The sequence below is a fragment of the Euprymna scolopes genome, chromosome 26 (assembly GCF_053919585.1).
Source record: "Euprymna scolopes isolate OS-2025 chromosome 26, ASM5391958v1, whole genome shotgun sequence".
Taxonomy (NCBI): domain Eukaryota; kingdom Metazoa; phylum Mollusca; class Cephalopoda; order Sepiida; family Sepiolidae; genus Euprymna; species Euprymna scolopes.
Window position 1 is genome coordinate 51,927,769 of NC_136507.1, and position 18,704 is coordinate 51,946,472.

General features: G+C 31.2%; 1 protein-coding gene across 2 annotated transcripts in view; it reads right to left on the minus strand.

The window, feature by feature from the left end:
• LOC145248041 (vacuolar protein sorting-associated protein 8 homolog) overlaps positions 1-18,704 on the minus strand; it is a 135,162-nt gene that overhangs the window by 75,887 nt on the left and 40,571 nt on the right. For both annotated transcript variants that reach the window (XM_080109771.1, XM_080109772.1), the window contains exons 11-18: positions 16,862-16,964; positions 15,180-15,236; positions 10,305-10,427; positions 4,811-4,891; positions 4,228-4,311; positions 2,347-2,433; positions 755-865; positions 491-628 (exon numbers count right to left, since the gene is read on the minus strand). In XM_080109771.1, coding sequence (XP_079965897.1) covers positions 491-628; positions 755-865; positions 2,347-2,433; positions 4,228-4,311; positions 4,811-4,891; positions 10,305-10,427; positions 15,180-15,236; positions 16,862-16,964 — 784 coding nt within the window. The remainder of the gene's footprint in view (positions 1-490; positions 629-754; positions 866-2,346; positions 2,434-4,227; positions 4,312-4,810; positions 4,892-10,304; positions 10,428-15,179; positions 15,237-16,861; positions 16,965-18,704) is intronic.

Consider the following 18,704-nt stretch of genomic DNA (forward strand, 5'->3'; position numbering starts at 1 on the left):
TCAAAATCATGCTAAGTATGAGATAAGTGTTCTCTTTTCTTCACTTCTTCACTGACAACAATCCAAAAACAAGAGACAACTGACACAAAATGTCCAAAATGCATGTGAACACGTGGCATCTAAACACAAAATTAATCTTTGAGCAAAAATCTTACTCTTTTATTTAGTTATTTTGGATTACTAAAAATGCCTTTGTTGCATAATCATGATCTTCACTTTGAAATAAAACAATTCTAAATTCACATACAGGTGCAGCCACTGTTTTCTTGTAGTTGGTTTCTCTACACAGTCACCACAAGAGTGCCCTAGTCTGTTTGGCTTTTGACACTAACATCTTCCTCACCATCTTTACTTGGCCTTAGGCTGAAAATATCGCACTAAAATATTATAAGATATACAAGAGAAATTTACTTCATAAATGTGCAAAAACTGCTAATAAAGAAATATGTAAAATTTTTATAAAGCTGTGCAGTGTTTGTCAACAACTTACCATCTCTTTGACAACCGTTTTCTTCTTCTTTGTTGATCCAATCAAACCCACAACAGCTTTAGCTTTGCCTTCATAAAAAGACAAAGCTAAACTCAATGCCTCTCGATGCTTATTCTGTTTTACAAGAACATCTATACGCTGAAACGAAGAAAGATTATATATAAATCTAATATATAAAATTAAGTTTGTCAGATTTTCCAAGTTAGATTCAAATAGCAATACACTTGACACATTAATATTTTCAAATATTGTTAATGTTCTTACCTCTATCCAAGATCTGAGAGAGAAGACTGTAACGGATTCCGTTCCTAAAACAATTAATTGACCTCCATGACTAACGACTGATTGGTAACAAGCCTGCTCACCTGCAAATGCCTTTTAGAAAGTATAAATGAAAATAAATTTAACAATAAACATGAATGACTAAATATTAAAGCTAAATATATTTGTTAATTTTGTAAGAAACTGAAAAATTCTTTGTAGCACAATAAGGACTTGACAATGGTCTAAAATTCAGAAGGAACTTTTGTTCAGTCAACACTGAAACACCAACAAAAATACCAAGAAAGCTTATACAAATTTTATACAAATTTCTTTCTTATCTGCTCACATCTACCACCATATGCCTCATTGTTGCTGTATCTCATCTTTTAAAATGGTCAGTGTTCATGCATGCAGATTGCTAACTACAAAAAATCTGAGCATGGATTTTTTTTTCCTCTTGTAAATGGCTGCTTGACAAGCAAAACATTTAAATTTGGTAAATGTTCATCTATTATCATTCTCACCCTAACCTAATTGTGTGATCATACACGAGATATATATATATATATATATATATATATATATGGATATTTTTTTTTTTTGAAATTGCAACTTTATAATATATAAAAATCAATAGAATATTAACTCTATAATAATATATATAAAATCTGCAAAAATTAAAATATCATTTTAAGCATATTTTATAACCTGGCTATTCTGAGTGTCCCTGCTAGCTTGGATAAATACTTTTTCAGTTTTAACAAAATACCTACAATAATATCAGAGCATCTCCATTTATGCTGAATATGTACAGAATGCCAACATCAATATATCAAATATGAATCAGTCGCCTGTGGAATATCCACAGGTCCCGCTAGTTATCCATTAATTAAATATTTCATAATCAATGGACTTGCTAAATACCCAAATAAAAAGGGTGTCAAATTTGAACATGCAAAATTAATGGATTTTTAAAAAAGCAATTGAAAAACATTGGCTAGCAGCAATATGCGATAAAGCACAATTGATTAAACTGCATTTTGTATAATGAACAAAGTGTGTATAACTATCTGCTTTGGATCAGAAGTGAATCAGAATATGATCACCCCTGATTGGGTCACTTAGGTGATGGGGCACTGATTTGGAAAGATCCAACATTTTTATTCTAGTACTAAAAAAAAAAAAAATCTTTTTTATTTTTAAATAAAATAGTGCATTAAAAAATTTTCTTTTTTAAATATAAAAAGAAAAATAAATATAACAATGATTAAAGCACATATTCAAAAAAAAAAAAAAAAAAAAGAACTGATCTATTCTGAAGATGCATTCATTCATTCAACACATTTAGCAATGAAAACTGACATTTCAAACTTCCGTATGGTAGATCATCTCTACAACAAGCTTTTTCCATTGCTCTATCATGCTTACATTTGAAATAACAGACTGAATGGCCACATCTTAAATTTACTCATTCCTTCTTTTTTTTTTTTTTTTCTATTTTCTCTCTTTTTACTGGGATATTTGGCCTGATAAAAGTGGACATTTTTGTCAATTGGAAATTCCAAGATGGAAAAAAGACGAATTGTATTTACCAGAGCTTCACTGACATTTCCGCCAGTTGCCAAAGACTTGAAATGACTAGAACCATAAACCATCTGGACATCTGCAATGTCTATCATCTAGTATTTAAAAAAAAAAAGAAAAGAAAAAAAAAAAAAGGCTATTCATTCATATATTCATTGTAACTCTTTGAACATATTAATCAATAATCTTGGTTCAACTTGTAATAAATTTATTTAAATATTTATCTGTTAAACAATTTTGGAAATTTCTTTTTAATTATCTCCTCAATTTGAGAAAAAGTTCACTATATGGATGATTTCCACTCTTATTACATTAAGATGCAGATTAACATCTGTTAGATATTTAATCCAATAATTCCCCAAATGACCCTCCTCTTCTTTTACTCGTACACACAACACACAATTACCTTATATAATTAGAATATACAAATCAAATTCTATTAAATACTAGCATTTCAGCCCGGCGTTGCCTGGGTGTTTAGAGGTGTATGTTGAGCAAAAAAAAAAAAAAAAAAAAAAAGCGGTCAATTTTTTTAAACTTTGACCCCTATTATGTCCACTTAACATTTATTGTTTGGGGCTCAAATCAAGTTATTAAGTTAGATCCATGTCCAAGGAACCTAGATCTAAAATTTCAAAATTGGCAGAGGAGTTTGGTAGAGTTCTCAAAGGTCAAATCGTTGAACTTTGACCCCTTAACAGCCAAATTTCTGGACGAAAATGGATTACAAAGATTTTCCCAAATCTCAGTACCTTGTATATCAAATTTCGAGTCTGTAGACTGAAAATTGACAGTTATTGCGTAGGGAAATGTACACAGACACACAAACACATTCACTTTTATAGATATATAGATTTTCTCAGATAGACTCCAATAATATACTTGTAAATTCATTTTTTTTCTCAATTTTAAAACATACAAAATTTCTTTTTTTTAATAAATGTTTTTTTAGTCCTATTAGTATTTTAAAATTCCCTTTTTTTTTTGTGGATACATCACAACTGGAAAAAATAAAATGTATTAATAACCATTTTTATTTTACAACTTAAAAAAAATAATATGTTAAAATAATTCTGACCTAATTGCCTTTCCATAACAAAACAATAAATTGCAATGCATATTTTACTAGCAGGATTAACTGGCATTGTCTGGAGTTTAAAAAAAAAAAAAATTTCCTCAATCATATCACTTTTTGAATACCACCCTGACTACCTTTCTATAATTAATTTTTGCAGCTGCTTCAATATGACTGAAAGAGAAACAAGGAAAAAATACAAAAAGTAAACGCAAAAAAAACAAACAGTAATCAGCAGTTAAATGTTCGACCTACTGTTTACAACTTTTTACAATAAAAGAAAATTTTGCTTTTTTCCTGATCCTCTCCCTCTCCTGTATTAAGCTGGTGCCTGATAACCCCAAGCATATGAATATTATAGTATTCTTTATGCTATAATTAGATCAGAGATCATACTGAAATATTTGTTAACTAAATCAATTTTTTTTCTTCTTAACAACATCTACCAAATAAATTTTTAGGATGGAAGAAATTTAGGTCTAAAGTCGAAAATCTGACAGACATGTTTAAGTATTAGATTTTTAAAAATTTATTAACTTATTAAATAAACTTTTTATTCCTTTTTTTTTTTTTAATTGTTGTATAGCATAAATAAACAGTATGTAATGACCCTCACCTGACCAAAAATCAATGTATGTTGCGTCAAAATTAATAGCAATATAAGGAAGTGTTTACATTATCTGACAATTTAACCTTATATTATTCCTTGTTCAATCTTTTATATACTTGATAAACTTGAAAAGCATAATTTCCTACAAAGTATATTTTTAAAAACACTTAAAGAAAAAGAAAATAAAGAAAAGCACCAACTAACCTCAAGTTCTTCTTCTGATTTCACATCAAACACATGGATTTTTTCTGTGGTGTCTAGTGTGACTAATGTCCGAGGGTTCATCCACTGAAGAATAAAAAAAAAATATAAAAGAATCAACTTTTAAAACGGTTCATCCACTGAAGAATAAAAATAAAATAAAAGAATCAACTTTTAAAACTTTAGTCAAACATACGAAATTAGATTTTTTCATACAAGAGAGTGAGGAGTGAAAACATGGGGGGGGGGTCATTTTAGGAGCACAAATAATCCATGATACTTGATTTTTACTGTTAAAATTCCAAACAAACATTACTTTCTATCTGCCAGTTTACAGGAATCAAAGTTAAATTTTTCTTTCTCTCTTCCTTCGATCTCTTTATCACACAATTTTATAAGTATAGAAATTATGGTATTTAAATTCAAATGAAGTACTGATTCTTTTTTATATCAAAAAGAAAAAAGAAAACTGAATGAAATAATTACAGATTTACAAGTTACACAACTTAGAAACGGTTCAACCCCCCAAAAACTAAAATTCATGAAACCAATTAAAAAAAAAAAAAAAAGAAAAAATGATACTCACTGTAATAGAGAGGAGTTGGTAAGGAAGCTCAATTTTCTGTAAGCCAGAACATCGGATATCCTGACCACTATGACAAATCACCTGCAATTAAACATGAGTTCTCATTTTTCATGGACATTTTAAAGATGACAAATATATATATATATAAAGTTATTATAGCCACATTATCCTTGAAGTAAATTTGTGAAACAAAGAAATAAAGATATAAGAAAGAAACTATATATTAACAGATACATCAGCAACATTATCAAATAAAATTCTTTTATCAATGGAGATTAATATGGTTAGGATATGTTGTTTCTTGTTATGTAAAATAAATCAACACCCAGAAGATTTCATTCAAGAAAGATAAAGAGTGTAACCACCAAAAAGATAGGCTAACCAGATAAGGTTTAAGACTGGTATGCTGCTTCCGGCAGTTGAAAGAATGACCCTAAATTAGAATAATTGGCAAAATTTTGTTCAAGTATGTGGAGAAGCTCACTGGCATGTTACAAATAAATGAAATGAGTTGTTTTGAGATTGATGACAATTATAATATACAGATAGTCTCCTTAACTTAGTTATTTTAGTTATTGTAATCAGAATAGATTCAAACAAAAGGTTTAAGTGTAGAGTTTCCTCTAAAAGATAAAGTGCTGAGGTGAAACTTAAATAATGTCTGATGGTCAAATCCATTTTGGCAGGAGAGGAGGTAAGCTTGCTGCTGCTGTTTACCATCATTCATTTTGTATGAATCAGATGATTATTGTTAGCATTCATTTCCCTAATATATTTTGGGTTAGAATTATGTCTCTAGAAAGACATTGGATACTTAATGTAAAGACTGCCAACATCTCTAAACGAAAATGTTTCTGTAGAATGAACTAGACTCAAACCTGACACACTCAGGTTGTCAGTTCATGTCATTTACCACTTAGCCACTATCACACCATGCCTCAGGATTGTTTGGTTTTAGCTTTTTGTTAAGATCTAAAGTTTTTATTCCTAACACCGAAAGCAGCAAGGATCAGCAATTACATGCAAATTCAACAAACATTTGACCTAGAATACAAAGCAATGATGCAGAATCAATATTGTTATTCTCACTTCATTGTTTTGTGGTTCTGCACCTGATATCTTTGCTTCCCACATATAGTAATAGAAAAAACAGAGGATGATCTTGATGCTAACTTCTGGATTGAGTCAGGTTGCAACCCTATACTGCTTGGTGCTAAACCTGTCTGATATGGGTGGCCCCAAAATGCTGTTGTTTGGAATGCATCAATTAAGTTTGGAGAGAAGAAATTACTAATTATACAATATGGAACTAGTTTTTCAGTAATAAACTATCTACGAGTCTTGCTCATAATGTTTCGACCAGCTACGAAAAAGTTGTAGCTGAATAAAAGATAAAATCAGCTTCTGGATAATGTAAACATATTTTCCCTACTTCCATTCCTGCTTTCAGGAAAACAGCAACAGATTCAAATAAAGAGGTCATTTTGAAGTCAGTTTTATTACATGAAAAGTGTCGATTTGCATATGCTTGATTTGCTAGCTTTCTAGTTGAAGTGTCACAGTAAAGTAAAGCTCCCATGACATCTGAAAACACTACAGTATCACACCAATTAAGGGCAAAGTGAGAGAAAAGCAGCTCAGATGGTTTGATCTGTTGGGATCGGATAAACTAATTGGTAAAGAAATAAGAACATGTTCAATAACTCCGACCATAATTAATTTTAACCAAATACAGAATTACCAAAAAATATACAAGAAATGTTTCTTCATACAAGCAAAATAACATAAAAACATTTGTTGGTGTACACGAACATATGAAGATCAACTGCAAGTTTCATTGTGTAAAAATGTGTGTACTGAATGTTTATAAACGTTCAATAGTGTCGTTGAATTTTATGAATAATTGATTGTTCTTGGTACGACATTATGTTCGATTGTTTTTGGTTGGTATTAAAGTTTATGAAGGATCAATCGCCTTACCTCACAAGTCTGTTTGCTGTTCTCCAAGTGCATGTTTATGAAGCGTGTGAGTTTATACATGTGTACTGCTTGGTGCCAAGCAAAAAAAAGGAAAAAGAGAAGGGAAACGGAAGGCTATGTCAGAGGTCACAGGAAATACACGTGTATCAAAGTCATGTCATGTTTGCGCGTGCCTCACTCCATGCGTGTGCGAGCTACTGCACACAGCTTGTTCTGTGTCTGTGTGTTTGATGTAGACAAAGCAAATTTGGCAGGTGTAAACGGCTCACTATAGATCATGTGCTGAAGGTTAATGGAAAGGCCGATGATGAGATGAGTAGACACTCTGCACAAAGATCTCTATAAAACTGACCTTCATCTGAACAATGTCAAGTAGAGAGAAAGTCTTTTGCTAATCCTGCGGATGTTTAGGGTTAATGTGGTAAAATAAGGTAGGATAGAGTAGAGTAGAATAGAGACTCAACGCCGTATAAAAAAATTTGTTTTTGTTAATTGTGCTCTAAAAATTAAAAAACAACTTATTTTAGTTTTTAGAAGAGATGTTTACTTTCACATTTAAATTCAGGTTAAAGTAATCTTATTCAACGCTAAAGTTTACTTGGATGTGCATTTTTGTTTTATTAAGTTTGAGTAAGATTCTCATTTCTGTTATCAATCAAGTCTGTAAGAGTTGTGATTGTATTTTTTATAAAGGACATAACTACGTATCGAACCGGATACGAAACAGGATATATATGAGAAAAACTACAGCCAGATTGAAAAGGAGGTTCTCTTGATAATATTTGGAGTCAAAAAGTTTAACCATTTTCTCCATGGACGAAACTTCATATTACAGACAGATCATAAACCGTTAATCACAATATTTGGATCGAAGAAAGGCATCCCTATGCATACCGCAAATTGACTACAGCGATGGGCTGTAACTCTCTTGAACTATCGGTTTAAGATGGAGCATGTGTCATCAAAAAAGCTAAGACACGCAGATGCATTGTCAAGGTTGATTCCAAAAAGAAATGAAAGTTTTGAAGAGACGGTAATTGCAGCTTTTAAAGATGAAAGCGAATACTCAAATTCAATGTGCAATATGATCCATGAACTCTCGGTAACTCTAGAAGAGATTAAAAGAGAAGCTGCAAAAGAGGTTTTCATAAAGAAAATGAAAAATCAAGTAGGACGGACAGAAAGAAATAAAAAGGACAAATTACACCTTTTTCCATTTGTGAAGATATACTCATGTATGCTGATAGAATCGTAATTCCAGAGGTATTACGAAGAAAAATGCTAAAGGAATTTCACACAGGTCATCCTGGCATTTCAAGGATGAAATCCCTAATTAGAGGTTACGTGTATTGGCCAGGTATTAATAAAGAGGTGTCAAAGTGTGCAAAGGATGTCAGTTAGCAGCCTGAAATTCTCCGGTAAAAACAACCTCGTCGCCGAAGACGGACTTGCCCTGGTCACGTCTGCATATTGATTACGCCGGACCCCTAAATGTTTTTTTTACTTAATTGTAGTGGACTCTTTCTCCAAATGGCCGGAGATATTCAAGATCAGACATCCAACATCAAGGAACACTGTAAGTGCACTTGACGAAATTTTCAGCCGGTTTGGTGTACCAAAGACCATAGTGAGTGACAATGGTACATCATTCACAGGTTACGAATTTAAAGAATTCTACAACTCACTGGATATACAACACATCACGACACCTATTTACCATCCTACGTCGAATGGGTTGGCAGAGAAATTTGTGGACACGTTTAAGCGAGCATTAAAGAAAAACATAAACTTTGACACAGATGAGCGAACAATACAAACATTTCTAGTGATCTACAGAGTAACTCCAAATCCAAACAATGATGTAAATTCATCCCCTACAGAACTTATGTTCGCCAGAAAAATTAGATCCATTTTCGATAGACTCGTACCGGATAAAAAGAAAGTTGCTAGAAAAGAAAACTTTAATGTAAAGTGCTATTCCCCAGGAGATAAAGTTTATTTTTAAAATTTTCAAAATGGGAAAAATCATTGGGTGGACGGTATCATTAAGAATTGAGAACATGATCTTTACTATTCAAGGCCCAAGTTTTGTCTGTAAAAGATATATTAATCAAATTTTATTATTTTGTCTGTAAAAGACATATTAATCAAATCCGCTCCAGAATTTCAGAAAATACAGAGGAAATCCCAATAGAAACGTTGTGTGACACATTTGACATTCCAAAACCGGTGTGTATACATGGACCCATGAATGTATTCCCTGAGACTACCATACGGGCTGGACAAAATTCTTTACCGCAGGAAACTCTGACCAAAAAGAAAAGCACACGTAAAAGGAAAGACGTCAGGCGTTTAAGCCCTGATCCTAAACGGAAGAGATATTAAAAAAATCGGGAAGATTTCAGCTTCATGGGAAGGTGTTATAAGGGACATAACTACGTATCGAACAGGATACAAAACAGGACATAAAAGAGCTACCATTTTAAGGTGGGGCGTCTTGTCTTGTTTGCAGCCTTGCGTCCGACCAGTCTCGTGTCTTACACTCTACAAGTGTACTCCAGTTAACCAAGCTTCCCAGGGACGAGCGCTTAGCTCTCACATGCTAAGTTCCTTTTTCTTTACCTTCAGTTACATTTATCTAACTTCAAAAGCAAGTAGCCATTTTGTATTTGTATTATTGCGAAGTACCAATAAACCTTTTTGTTATGCATTCCACTTGGCGTATTTTGTCATATTATTATATGCCGTTGAACAGGATATAATAGTATTATTAAAAAATTTTCAAAATAAGAGCAGATATCATACAAGTGGTGGAAAAAATTCTTTGTGATTTTAGAATTTTCTCAACCATGATGACAAAAAAATATATTAACACCACCTTTAGGTCTGAGATGGCAATCAAGGATGACAAGATCTGATCAGAGACTCTGAATTAAGTTTCACCTCATCTAACAGAGTAGAAATCAAGACAAATTTGTTGCTTGGGATTAAAAAATAATATTAAAAACATTTAACAAATTGTTTAAAAAAAAAAAAAAAAAAAAAAAAAAAGAAAAATTATTTACTTGTTTATTCCAATACTTGCTGGTCAGAAAAAAAAAAAAAGAAAAAAAAAAGAGTAATCATTCTGTGTCAAATATAAATATGAAAGTGACAACCCCACCCCACTCCTCTAAAAGAATAGTTTTAGCGGAAGAAGGGATAATTAACAGATTTTTCAAGTATATTAAAAAAAAAAACTGCAAAAAAAAAGAAAAAAAAAGACAATTTCATTGTTTTTATATTAATTCTACTATGAATTTACAAAAAACAAACAATGCAGAGTTTATCATCAGGCCTCATCTATTCAATATTGAAAAAAAAAATAGCTAAAACAGAAACATGCTGTTCCTCATTCAATCCTATACATATATATCAGGTATAGTCAGCTAATCAGGAACACCAACATAACAAAGAGTCTAAATTCAAAACTTTTATGGCTTTGTGAGTTTATTAAACATTGATGGCAACTTACTTGATAGAAATAAATGGTATTATCCCGGGCAAATGCAAGGACAGGGTCGATGACTCGGTCACTTTCAGAAATCTGTATGATAACAAATTGCCACGCCAATAAAGGCAGTGTGGATGGTTTACCCTGGAAGACAAAAGAAAAAAAAAAGTTTATACAGGGTGACCCCAAAAGAACGGGCCCAACTCTAATTAGGCCCCGTTTTTTTAGTGTTTTGTCCGAATGAAATGAAACTTTGGTCATAACTAGTTTACTATATTCAAAACATCACATCAAAACACTAGGGTCTTTGGCCTTTTTTTCTCCGTTCTACAGCATATATTCTAGATGGCCTCCATTTAGCTTTTGTTTTTTTGGGGGGTCACCCTGTACAAGCACATCATATATCACTAGCAGATTTCTGCTACACTTGCTTCTAAAAGTTTGCCAAACTAAACATTTTGTCAGATTAACATTCATGGTCACTATCAACTCAATTCAAAGATAATGCCCAAGATATATACAAGTGCCACATCATGATCTGGGTTTGGTATTTAAGGCGCTACAGATGTCCCAGACTCTGGGGTGAGCAACACCAGTCAGCTTTTCACACCTACTCTCAGATTTATAGTGTTTAAATCACTCATGTTACAAACAGTCAAAAACATGTACCTTTGTGCCGTCGGGTTATCAATGCATATTATTGAGATGATATTATTGAGGTAGTATGCTGTTCATGGCCAAACCATCCAAGATGCTGTGCATATAAGATATTCCAAATCCCATCAATATCAAGCTTCTGATAGAAGTCTTTGAACAAACCCTGCTGACACCGCTGGTGGGTGGGGTGGAGTAGGTGCAGCGATTGGAGATACTTCAGGGAGATAGTCACTTGGCTACTCAAACTCGATATTCAGGAAGGTTGCATAATATTCCCTCCAAGCCATCATCTTATCCTCATTATTGAATGTGATTTCATCAGCATTATTCCTGACACACTTTACACCTGCAACATCCTGGACAGTGCGATCCATCTGTTTGTCTCACCGGTAGATATCAATACCATTAGGGGAAACCTTAGCAAATGTCTCCTTTCAATGATGTTGTAATCACCATAGAAACAATCAAGGTAAACATTGAAAATTTGAGGATAAAGAAAGCGATTCTAATTAATAGCCAGATGTTCAATATATATAATAAGAAAGAATTACATGGCACCGATTGAATTTTGAAGTGAATTCTGATTCATTTTCTAGAAAAAAAAAAAAAAAAATTCCCAGCACATGTTGCATGAATATTTTCAAAAATAAAAATTGATTCAATTTCTGCAAGTGAAGAATACATTTTGATGATAAAGTGATTGAAATATTAATGTAAAAACCATAAAAACCAGTTTGCATTGTTTTTTCTTTTAATGCTTGCATTCATTTCCTATTGCATCAGTATTACTAAAACACTTCTATATTATAGACAAACTAGTGAAACCTTGTGGAAATTCCACAGTAGTTTCTACATCAATCTGTATAATTTACTGTTGATAATATTGTTCCATTTGAAATAATACATATTTGTAAGAGTCAATATCATTAAGAAAAAAAATTACTTAAGACAAAAAAAAATAATTGTTATTGTGAATCATGAAATTAAATCAACCAGAATGCATTTCCATTTTTGCATAACAAGATTAAAATAGCTGACTTGTTTAATTATATATAAAAAAAAAAATGAATTACTCTGTGAGTCTTCATAATTTGAAAGGATTCCACTTAATAAAATAGAAAATAATTTCTGCTTTTAAAATTATTAGCACATTTTTTTTAAAAAAGTTTTAAAGATTATTTTCATCTAATAATTTTATAGAGATTAAAACAATATTACCATAACAATTATAAGAGTTTTATAACAATACTGTTCAATTAATGATTTAATGACCAAACAATATAGTAATAATTAAATTTAACTTTCAATACCTGTTTAAAAAGAATTAAATGTTTATATACAGTTTAAACAAGACATTAAAAAATGAAAATATTGAAAAAAGAAGTATTGTATGTATCCGTTATGGAATGAAGTTCTCTGAAAAAAAATTTCACTTAATTTGATTAAGTAGTTTTTTGTTGTTTTTTTTTTTTTTTACAGAGGAAAATACATTTTAATGAGATCGATCATATTGTCACCATTTGCTTATTTACGAACACAAGGAAGGGTAACTTTAAACGAAAAAGGGAATGATAAAGGACAAAATAAAAAAGGACAGATACTCTGTAAAATAAGTGAAAAAAAAAAGAAATAACATAAAATATTTATCTATTTTTTTTTGCCTATGTCTCAAAATAATCTCATCAAATTTTGACAAATTTTAAGTGATGATTGGAGTTATCTCCCCTGGTGCTTCCTTTTCGTTAGTGAAATAAACAGGATGGACGCTACCACGGCCACCGAGATCTAGAAGGCCTGTTAACTGAAAAATGGCTGCAGACAATGTAGGTAAGATTTGTCGAACTGTTACTGTCGATACTATATGACAGCATTTTTGAAAAGAGCATTAAAACATGTTAAAAAAGAAAAGAAAGGAACCCAATTCGATTAATAATGAAACTGAACTTTATTCAATATAAAATATAAATATTATCTATGTAAAATTACGTAATTTTAAAGCAATATACAATCTAATACTGATAAAACTGAATTATGAATTTAAGGAACAAACAATTAAAGAAACATAAAACACAAACAATTCTTGGTTTTCGGGACAAGATCACAGTGTAGTAGTATCTGTTCTGATGCTACAATTCACCTTTTCTATCCTCGGCCAGTGGAGGAGAAATCCTTCATGACTGAGACAATTTTTATTTTTGTTTCTAGTGCCCCTTAATGGGGAGCTGAATTTTCCCCCATAAGATTATATGTTGAAATATTTAAATAACTATTACTTTTAATACAGAAATTACATTTAAAGTTTTGGTTTTCTGTTCTTCTATGTTCATTTTGTCCCCATATTTTTCATCAAAACGTGTAGCGTATTTTCATCAGTTACATGGTTAGGAATCCTATACTCCGCTATAGTCTTCATTTTCATATCAGTGCAGAATACATGAATACGGAAATTAAGTTCACATAACTACTAAGAGACAATCATACTATAATGTGAACCAATGTTAAAAACTAAGAAAATATAGTAAACATTTATTTTATTTTTCAAATTTTTTTTTTATTTCTTTAGTTGAATTTGATTCATACTTTTATTTCGGACTTGTTTTTATTTGATTTTCATTTCATTTTAATTTTGTCATATTCAATAATGCTTTTTGCCTTTTTTTTTTGCCTCAAATAGTTCCTTTAAAAGTTTTCGTGATTAAATAAACCAATGAAAACCGTTTGCGTATGTGCTTTTTTGAGAGCAACCATTAAATTAAAACCTGTTTATACAGGGTCCACGTTCCCCATGAATAATAATAATAATGGTGGTGGTAGTTGTGCAGTGTATGCACCATGCTATATTTTAGATAGGAGTTTCAAGTTAACTTTTAGGGTATCTTTTTTTTTTTTATCAAATTGTTAGATGAAAGTGCAGAATAGTTAGAAAGCCTCTCCTTATTAAGAATGGCTTTCTAAATAACGTCATTCTTTCAGCACGGTAAATACACGCCACAAATACCAAACAATATTTATGTAAAAGATAAACACAATATGTTAATTAAAATTTAATGTACTCTTTATTTTTAGTTCATATTAAAATTAAAACTGATTAGTTCATGAATTTATAAGATTAATTTGTGTTCGTATGAATATAGTGTTCAAGAGAATAAAGAATTTAAAGAATAAAGCGAATGTGTTTGAGAGAATAGAAAATTTCCTATTTTATTTCCCATTTCAGTCATGTAAATTATTTACACATAAAATGTTATAAAACAAACAAACAAACAAAAACTTTTAAGTTTTAAATATATTTCAAAGAAATAAATTATGCCTGGTGCTAAAATATTGAAATCAATTATTTTAGTTAAAAAAAAATAAATAAATAAAAAAAAAACCTGTTGTGAAAAATGCTTCTAACTTTAAAATATTTGGAAATACTCAATGAAAAGTTTTATTTATTATTAAAAGAACAAACTGAAAAATAATCTCATATAAAAATTATTTGTTTTGCAGTTTAAAAAAAATAAATAAAATGAAATATTTGACTTCCTTCGATAAATATAAAAATTCCAAAACAACCCGCTTACTGTTATATTTTGTTAGATCAAAATTATCCCAATGTGCAATTATTATAATGATTGCAATTATATAATTATCCAAATGGAGAATTGTTTTTTCTCTTTAGGAGAACAAAAAACATGCACAATCTAAGGTAATAAAAATATTTTTGGTGCTAATGCAGAGAGTGATTCGCGCTATTTTTAAAATCGTATTTCCAAGATTAATTAAAGTTTTATGATATGTTTTTTTTATTCAATTGTAGGATTAAAGTACAGAATAGGTACAAAACACCCTCCCCTCCCTATGTTAAGAATGGCTTTTAAAATAATAACATTATTATTTCAGCACTCTTTGCATGAGTACCATATTTTGTATGGCCATATCGTTCAACCAGAAGCTTTCTATGCCTACAAGTTGATCAGGAAATGATGTCACACTGTCATGTTCACTGGCCTACTCTCTCGGTGGTGGTGACGCTACCAATCGATCTCATTAAAACTTGATTTTCCTCTGTAAAAAAATACTTGATGAAATTAAGTGATTTTTTTTTTATATGAAAACTTTATTCCATAACGAGTACATACAATATAATTTATTTTTAATATTTTCATTTTTTAATGTCTTGATTAAAACTGTACAAGTACTGAATTAATATTGTTGACATGTCGATCGAAAGTTTATGTGCAAATCAATTCTCACCTTAAGTGGATGAGTAAACATAATCTTCAACTGCGGCCTTAACGTTACAATAAGAACCTGCAACAAAAAAAAAGTTATTTTCAGATGATTCTAAACTAGATGGAGGAAGTGCTCATATTTGATATCCAAATTTTTTGACGTTAACAACTGTTAAAGATTTCAATAGTAACAAATAAAATAAAACAAAATTTAAAAAAAAGAACAAATTAACATCAAGGTGCATTTATTTTTCTCATTTTAGTAGCAAAGAAAAATAAATCTTTTTAAAGATTTGAAAAAAAAAACAAAACATTTTAATTTTAGTATCATGTCCAAGTATTTGGCATAATGTTCAGGCTATCATATTTCAATTAAAAATAGTATTTTCATGACTGTATTTGCAGACTCACTTAACACGTTATTTTAGATGAGCCCAAGCTACCCCTTGAGAGATCCTGTTACTGTTTATCATCTTTGTTTGAAATAACACTTAAAATTAAACATATTGATTGAATGGAGGCATAAAAAGAATATCTGTTTTTATATAGCAAAGACTAAATTCATTTTCTAGGTTGAAAAGTAACAAATAGCAAGCACAATGACAGATAATCATGAGAGTGGGGGTATTTGCTTTGTGGCCAATAAACTTGAAAAGATTCTGATCATGCTTTTATACAGGTTGCCCCCTCTCCCACTGCCAACCATGAGCATGTTAATACCATTTACATTTCTTTCTACAATTCAACCATATTTTGTAAAAATAAACTTCAAACTTTGTCAGACTTGTCCACCAAGTTTAAGACTCAAGTATCTAGCAGTCTTTGTTTTATTATTATTCAATGTGCAAAACTAAATAACTGATATACTTTTCTATTGGCACTGCTGTGATTTTGGTTATGAATGACTTGTAAAAAGAGACAGAGAGAAGGGGAGAGAATGAGATATAAAGAGGAAAGTATATAGAAGGAAGAAAGGTTGGTTGTTTTACGGCATATCAACCCTTTTCAGATTATTTAATGCCGAATCCAAAGATTTTGAAGAAAAATTTTTAATAGAATATATTTGTTGTTTTCAAGTCGGTTTCTATTTAATCCATAGTTGGGACCCTAACAGATACTATCACATGGGTCAGAATGGACGTGGGAGCAATGGCAATTAGGGGTGGCTCCACACTTCCCAAAGCCCGCAAGCTGGGGCTTCACCACTGGATATAGTTTAAGGTCATATCCAAGACCAGGAAGGAAGGAAGAAAGCTACATATTCTGGTTTATGTAGTTAGTAGCATCAACATTTCCCAATTGACATAGTGGTTCAATTGGTAAATACACTATTTAAAAAAACAGGTTTTGAGTTTAAACCTCATCCAAATCATAATTATTTTTACTTTTATTTTGCCCAAAAATTAACTTAAACTTTTCAAATTACAATATTAAACAGCTTTTTTAGTTTTATTTTTACTTTTTTCTGTACTCTATAATTTACAGAAATTAAGATCCTAGATGAAACTAGGTAGCCCTGCGAGTACAATATACACTTTGTATTAATAAAGGACATGATACCAGCATCAACCATTTTACTGTAAAACAAACTTCTTACATGATGCACAAGTTACCATAATAATTAGAAATTACTCCTGCTAAAAAGTCAACTTTATATATTCTGCACCAAAACAATTTTTTTTCTTTCTTTCTTGAGAGACTTACCTTTGAAAGTGAAGCCATGGCTAAGACCATCACTTCTTGCATGGGATGATCTTGGATTGTGTAATTCATATGCAGTGGTTCAATGGCACAAACCTCGCCTCGGCTAATATGAAAAGAAATAAAGAAAGAGCAAAATCTTAAATGATTTACAGATTAAATGAAACAATTTGGAGAAGGTAAAAAAATGAAATAAAAACCATGAAATTACTAAATAAATGGAAAACATTTAATATGTCTTTGATTGGATACCATTTTTCCATTTTCTACATGAACTACAGTTAATATTCATAAAACTTATTGTTTGGTTACATTTAAAAATGGTGAGGGAGTAAATGTTTTGCATAACTGATACCATTGTGACCTTTAAAAATGGCTTAGCAAAGTTCAAACATGATCAGATATATCTATGCTTTAATAGCATTTCGAATAGTATTGAGAAAATAACAATTAATTATAAAAGTATAATAGCTGCAGCTAAGTGAGATGGCTAGAAATCGCATAGCATCACTAAAATTAGAAACTTGCAACGTTTTGAAAAAACAATGGCAGTGAACAATAACCAATCAACAATTCCTCTAACCACCATGAAGTTACATCCACAGAAATTGAGGAGGTTGAATTGCTTGACCAGCACTTTGCCCTAAACTGAATAAACCACTCCCTCCCTAATTTTCTACTATAGATGGAAATCACATTAGATGATATGATCAATCATCTCTTCCTATGTCGTGGCTATCATAAAAAATCTTGAAACCTCCAAAGCATATGGATCAGATCTTATCCCTGCTATAAGTAATGTTATATTACATGATACCAGTTGTTGTATTTGAACCCCTGTTAGGAGTTATTGCAAATAAATGAGTGTATAATAGCAAGAAGGACAAATGAAAGAATTTAAATTAAAACTTATTTCAGATGGATTAGTGAGGTTGATATTGTTCTCTGCTAATTGTTGGATGTCTGCAGAGTCAAGAGAGGTAGCCGGCTTAATGAAGATAGCAGTCCTTGTTCCTGGAGCTGTTGATCGTATTGTTGATAATGGTGGTGGCTTTGCTGCTTGATTGTTGAAAAGATGGTGATGGTGGTGACAGCGCTGCTGCTGATTGTTGAAAAGATATTGACAATGATAACCGTGCACCTTGAGGTCTGCTACTGTCAGTACCCAGTTGAATTTATACTTCATGTGTGGACGTAGGAGTTTTTTTTTAGGTGTCAGTTTCTATGTCTTGACTCATGGTAAGGTGTTATCTGTTTAAAGAGTATGTTCACTTGTCCATTTCAGATTAATGCTGATAATTTGCGGATATATTTGAGTAAAAATTATACTCCAAGGGTGTCCCTTGAATTAATTATTCGTGCAATACACATCCTGGGAGACCTTTGAACTGTGATGTTTACACTTCAGACTCGATTGTTTTTAAGCTGAATAGTCCTTTTTAGTGTTTTTCTTGCTAAAATGAATTGTAAATTGTACTGATAACATGGACACAGAAGAAAAAAAACAGTCTTCGACACCCTCATGTATATTAAATATGCCCGATATGGTTTATGTGAACAAATATGGTTTATTTCCAGTGCTGCTATTGCTATCACTATCGCTGCTCCTGCTGATTCTGTATTTTGTTTGTACTGCTATTTATGTTTTGCATATGTAAATCTGGAGAGATATGTAATAAAACAGTAATAAAGATATGCTGTTCAGAGCTGCCTCTGTCCTCTCCCAACTCTTAACAAATGCGTTGCAAAATCTTGATTCACTGATAGCAAGAAAACTGCCTCTGTGGTATCAATTTTCCAGATTTCTGGCAAAAGAACCAACTCATAAAATGATTTCTCCATAAGC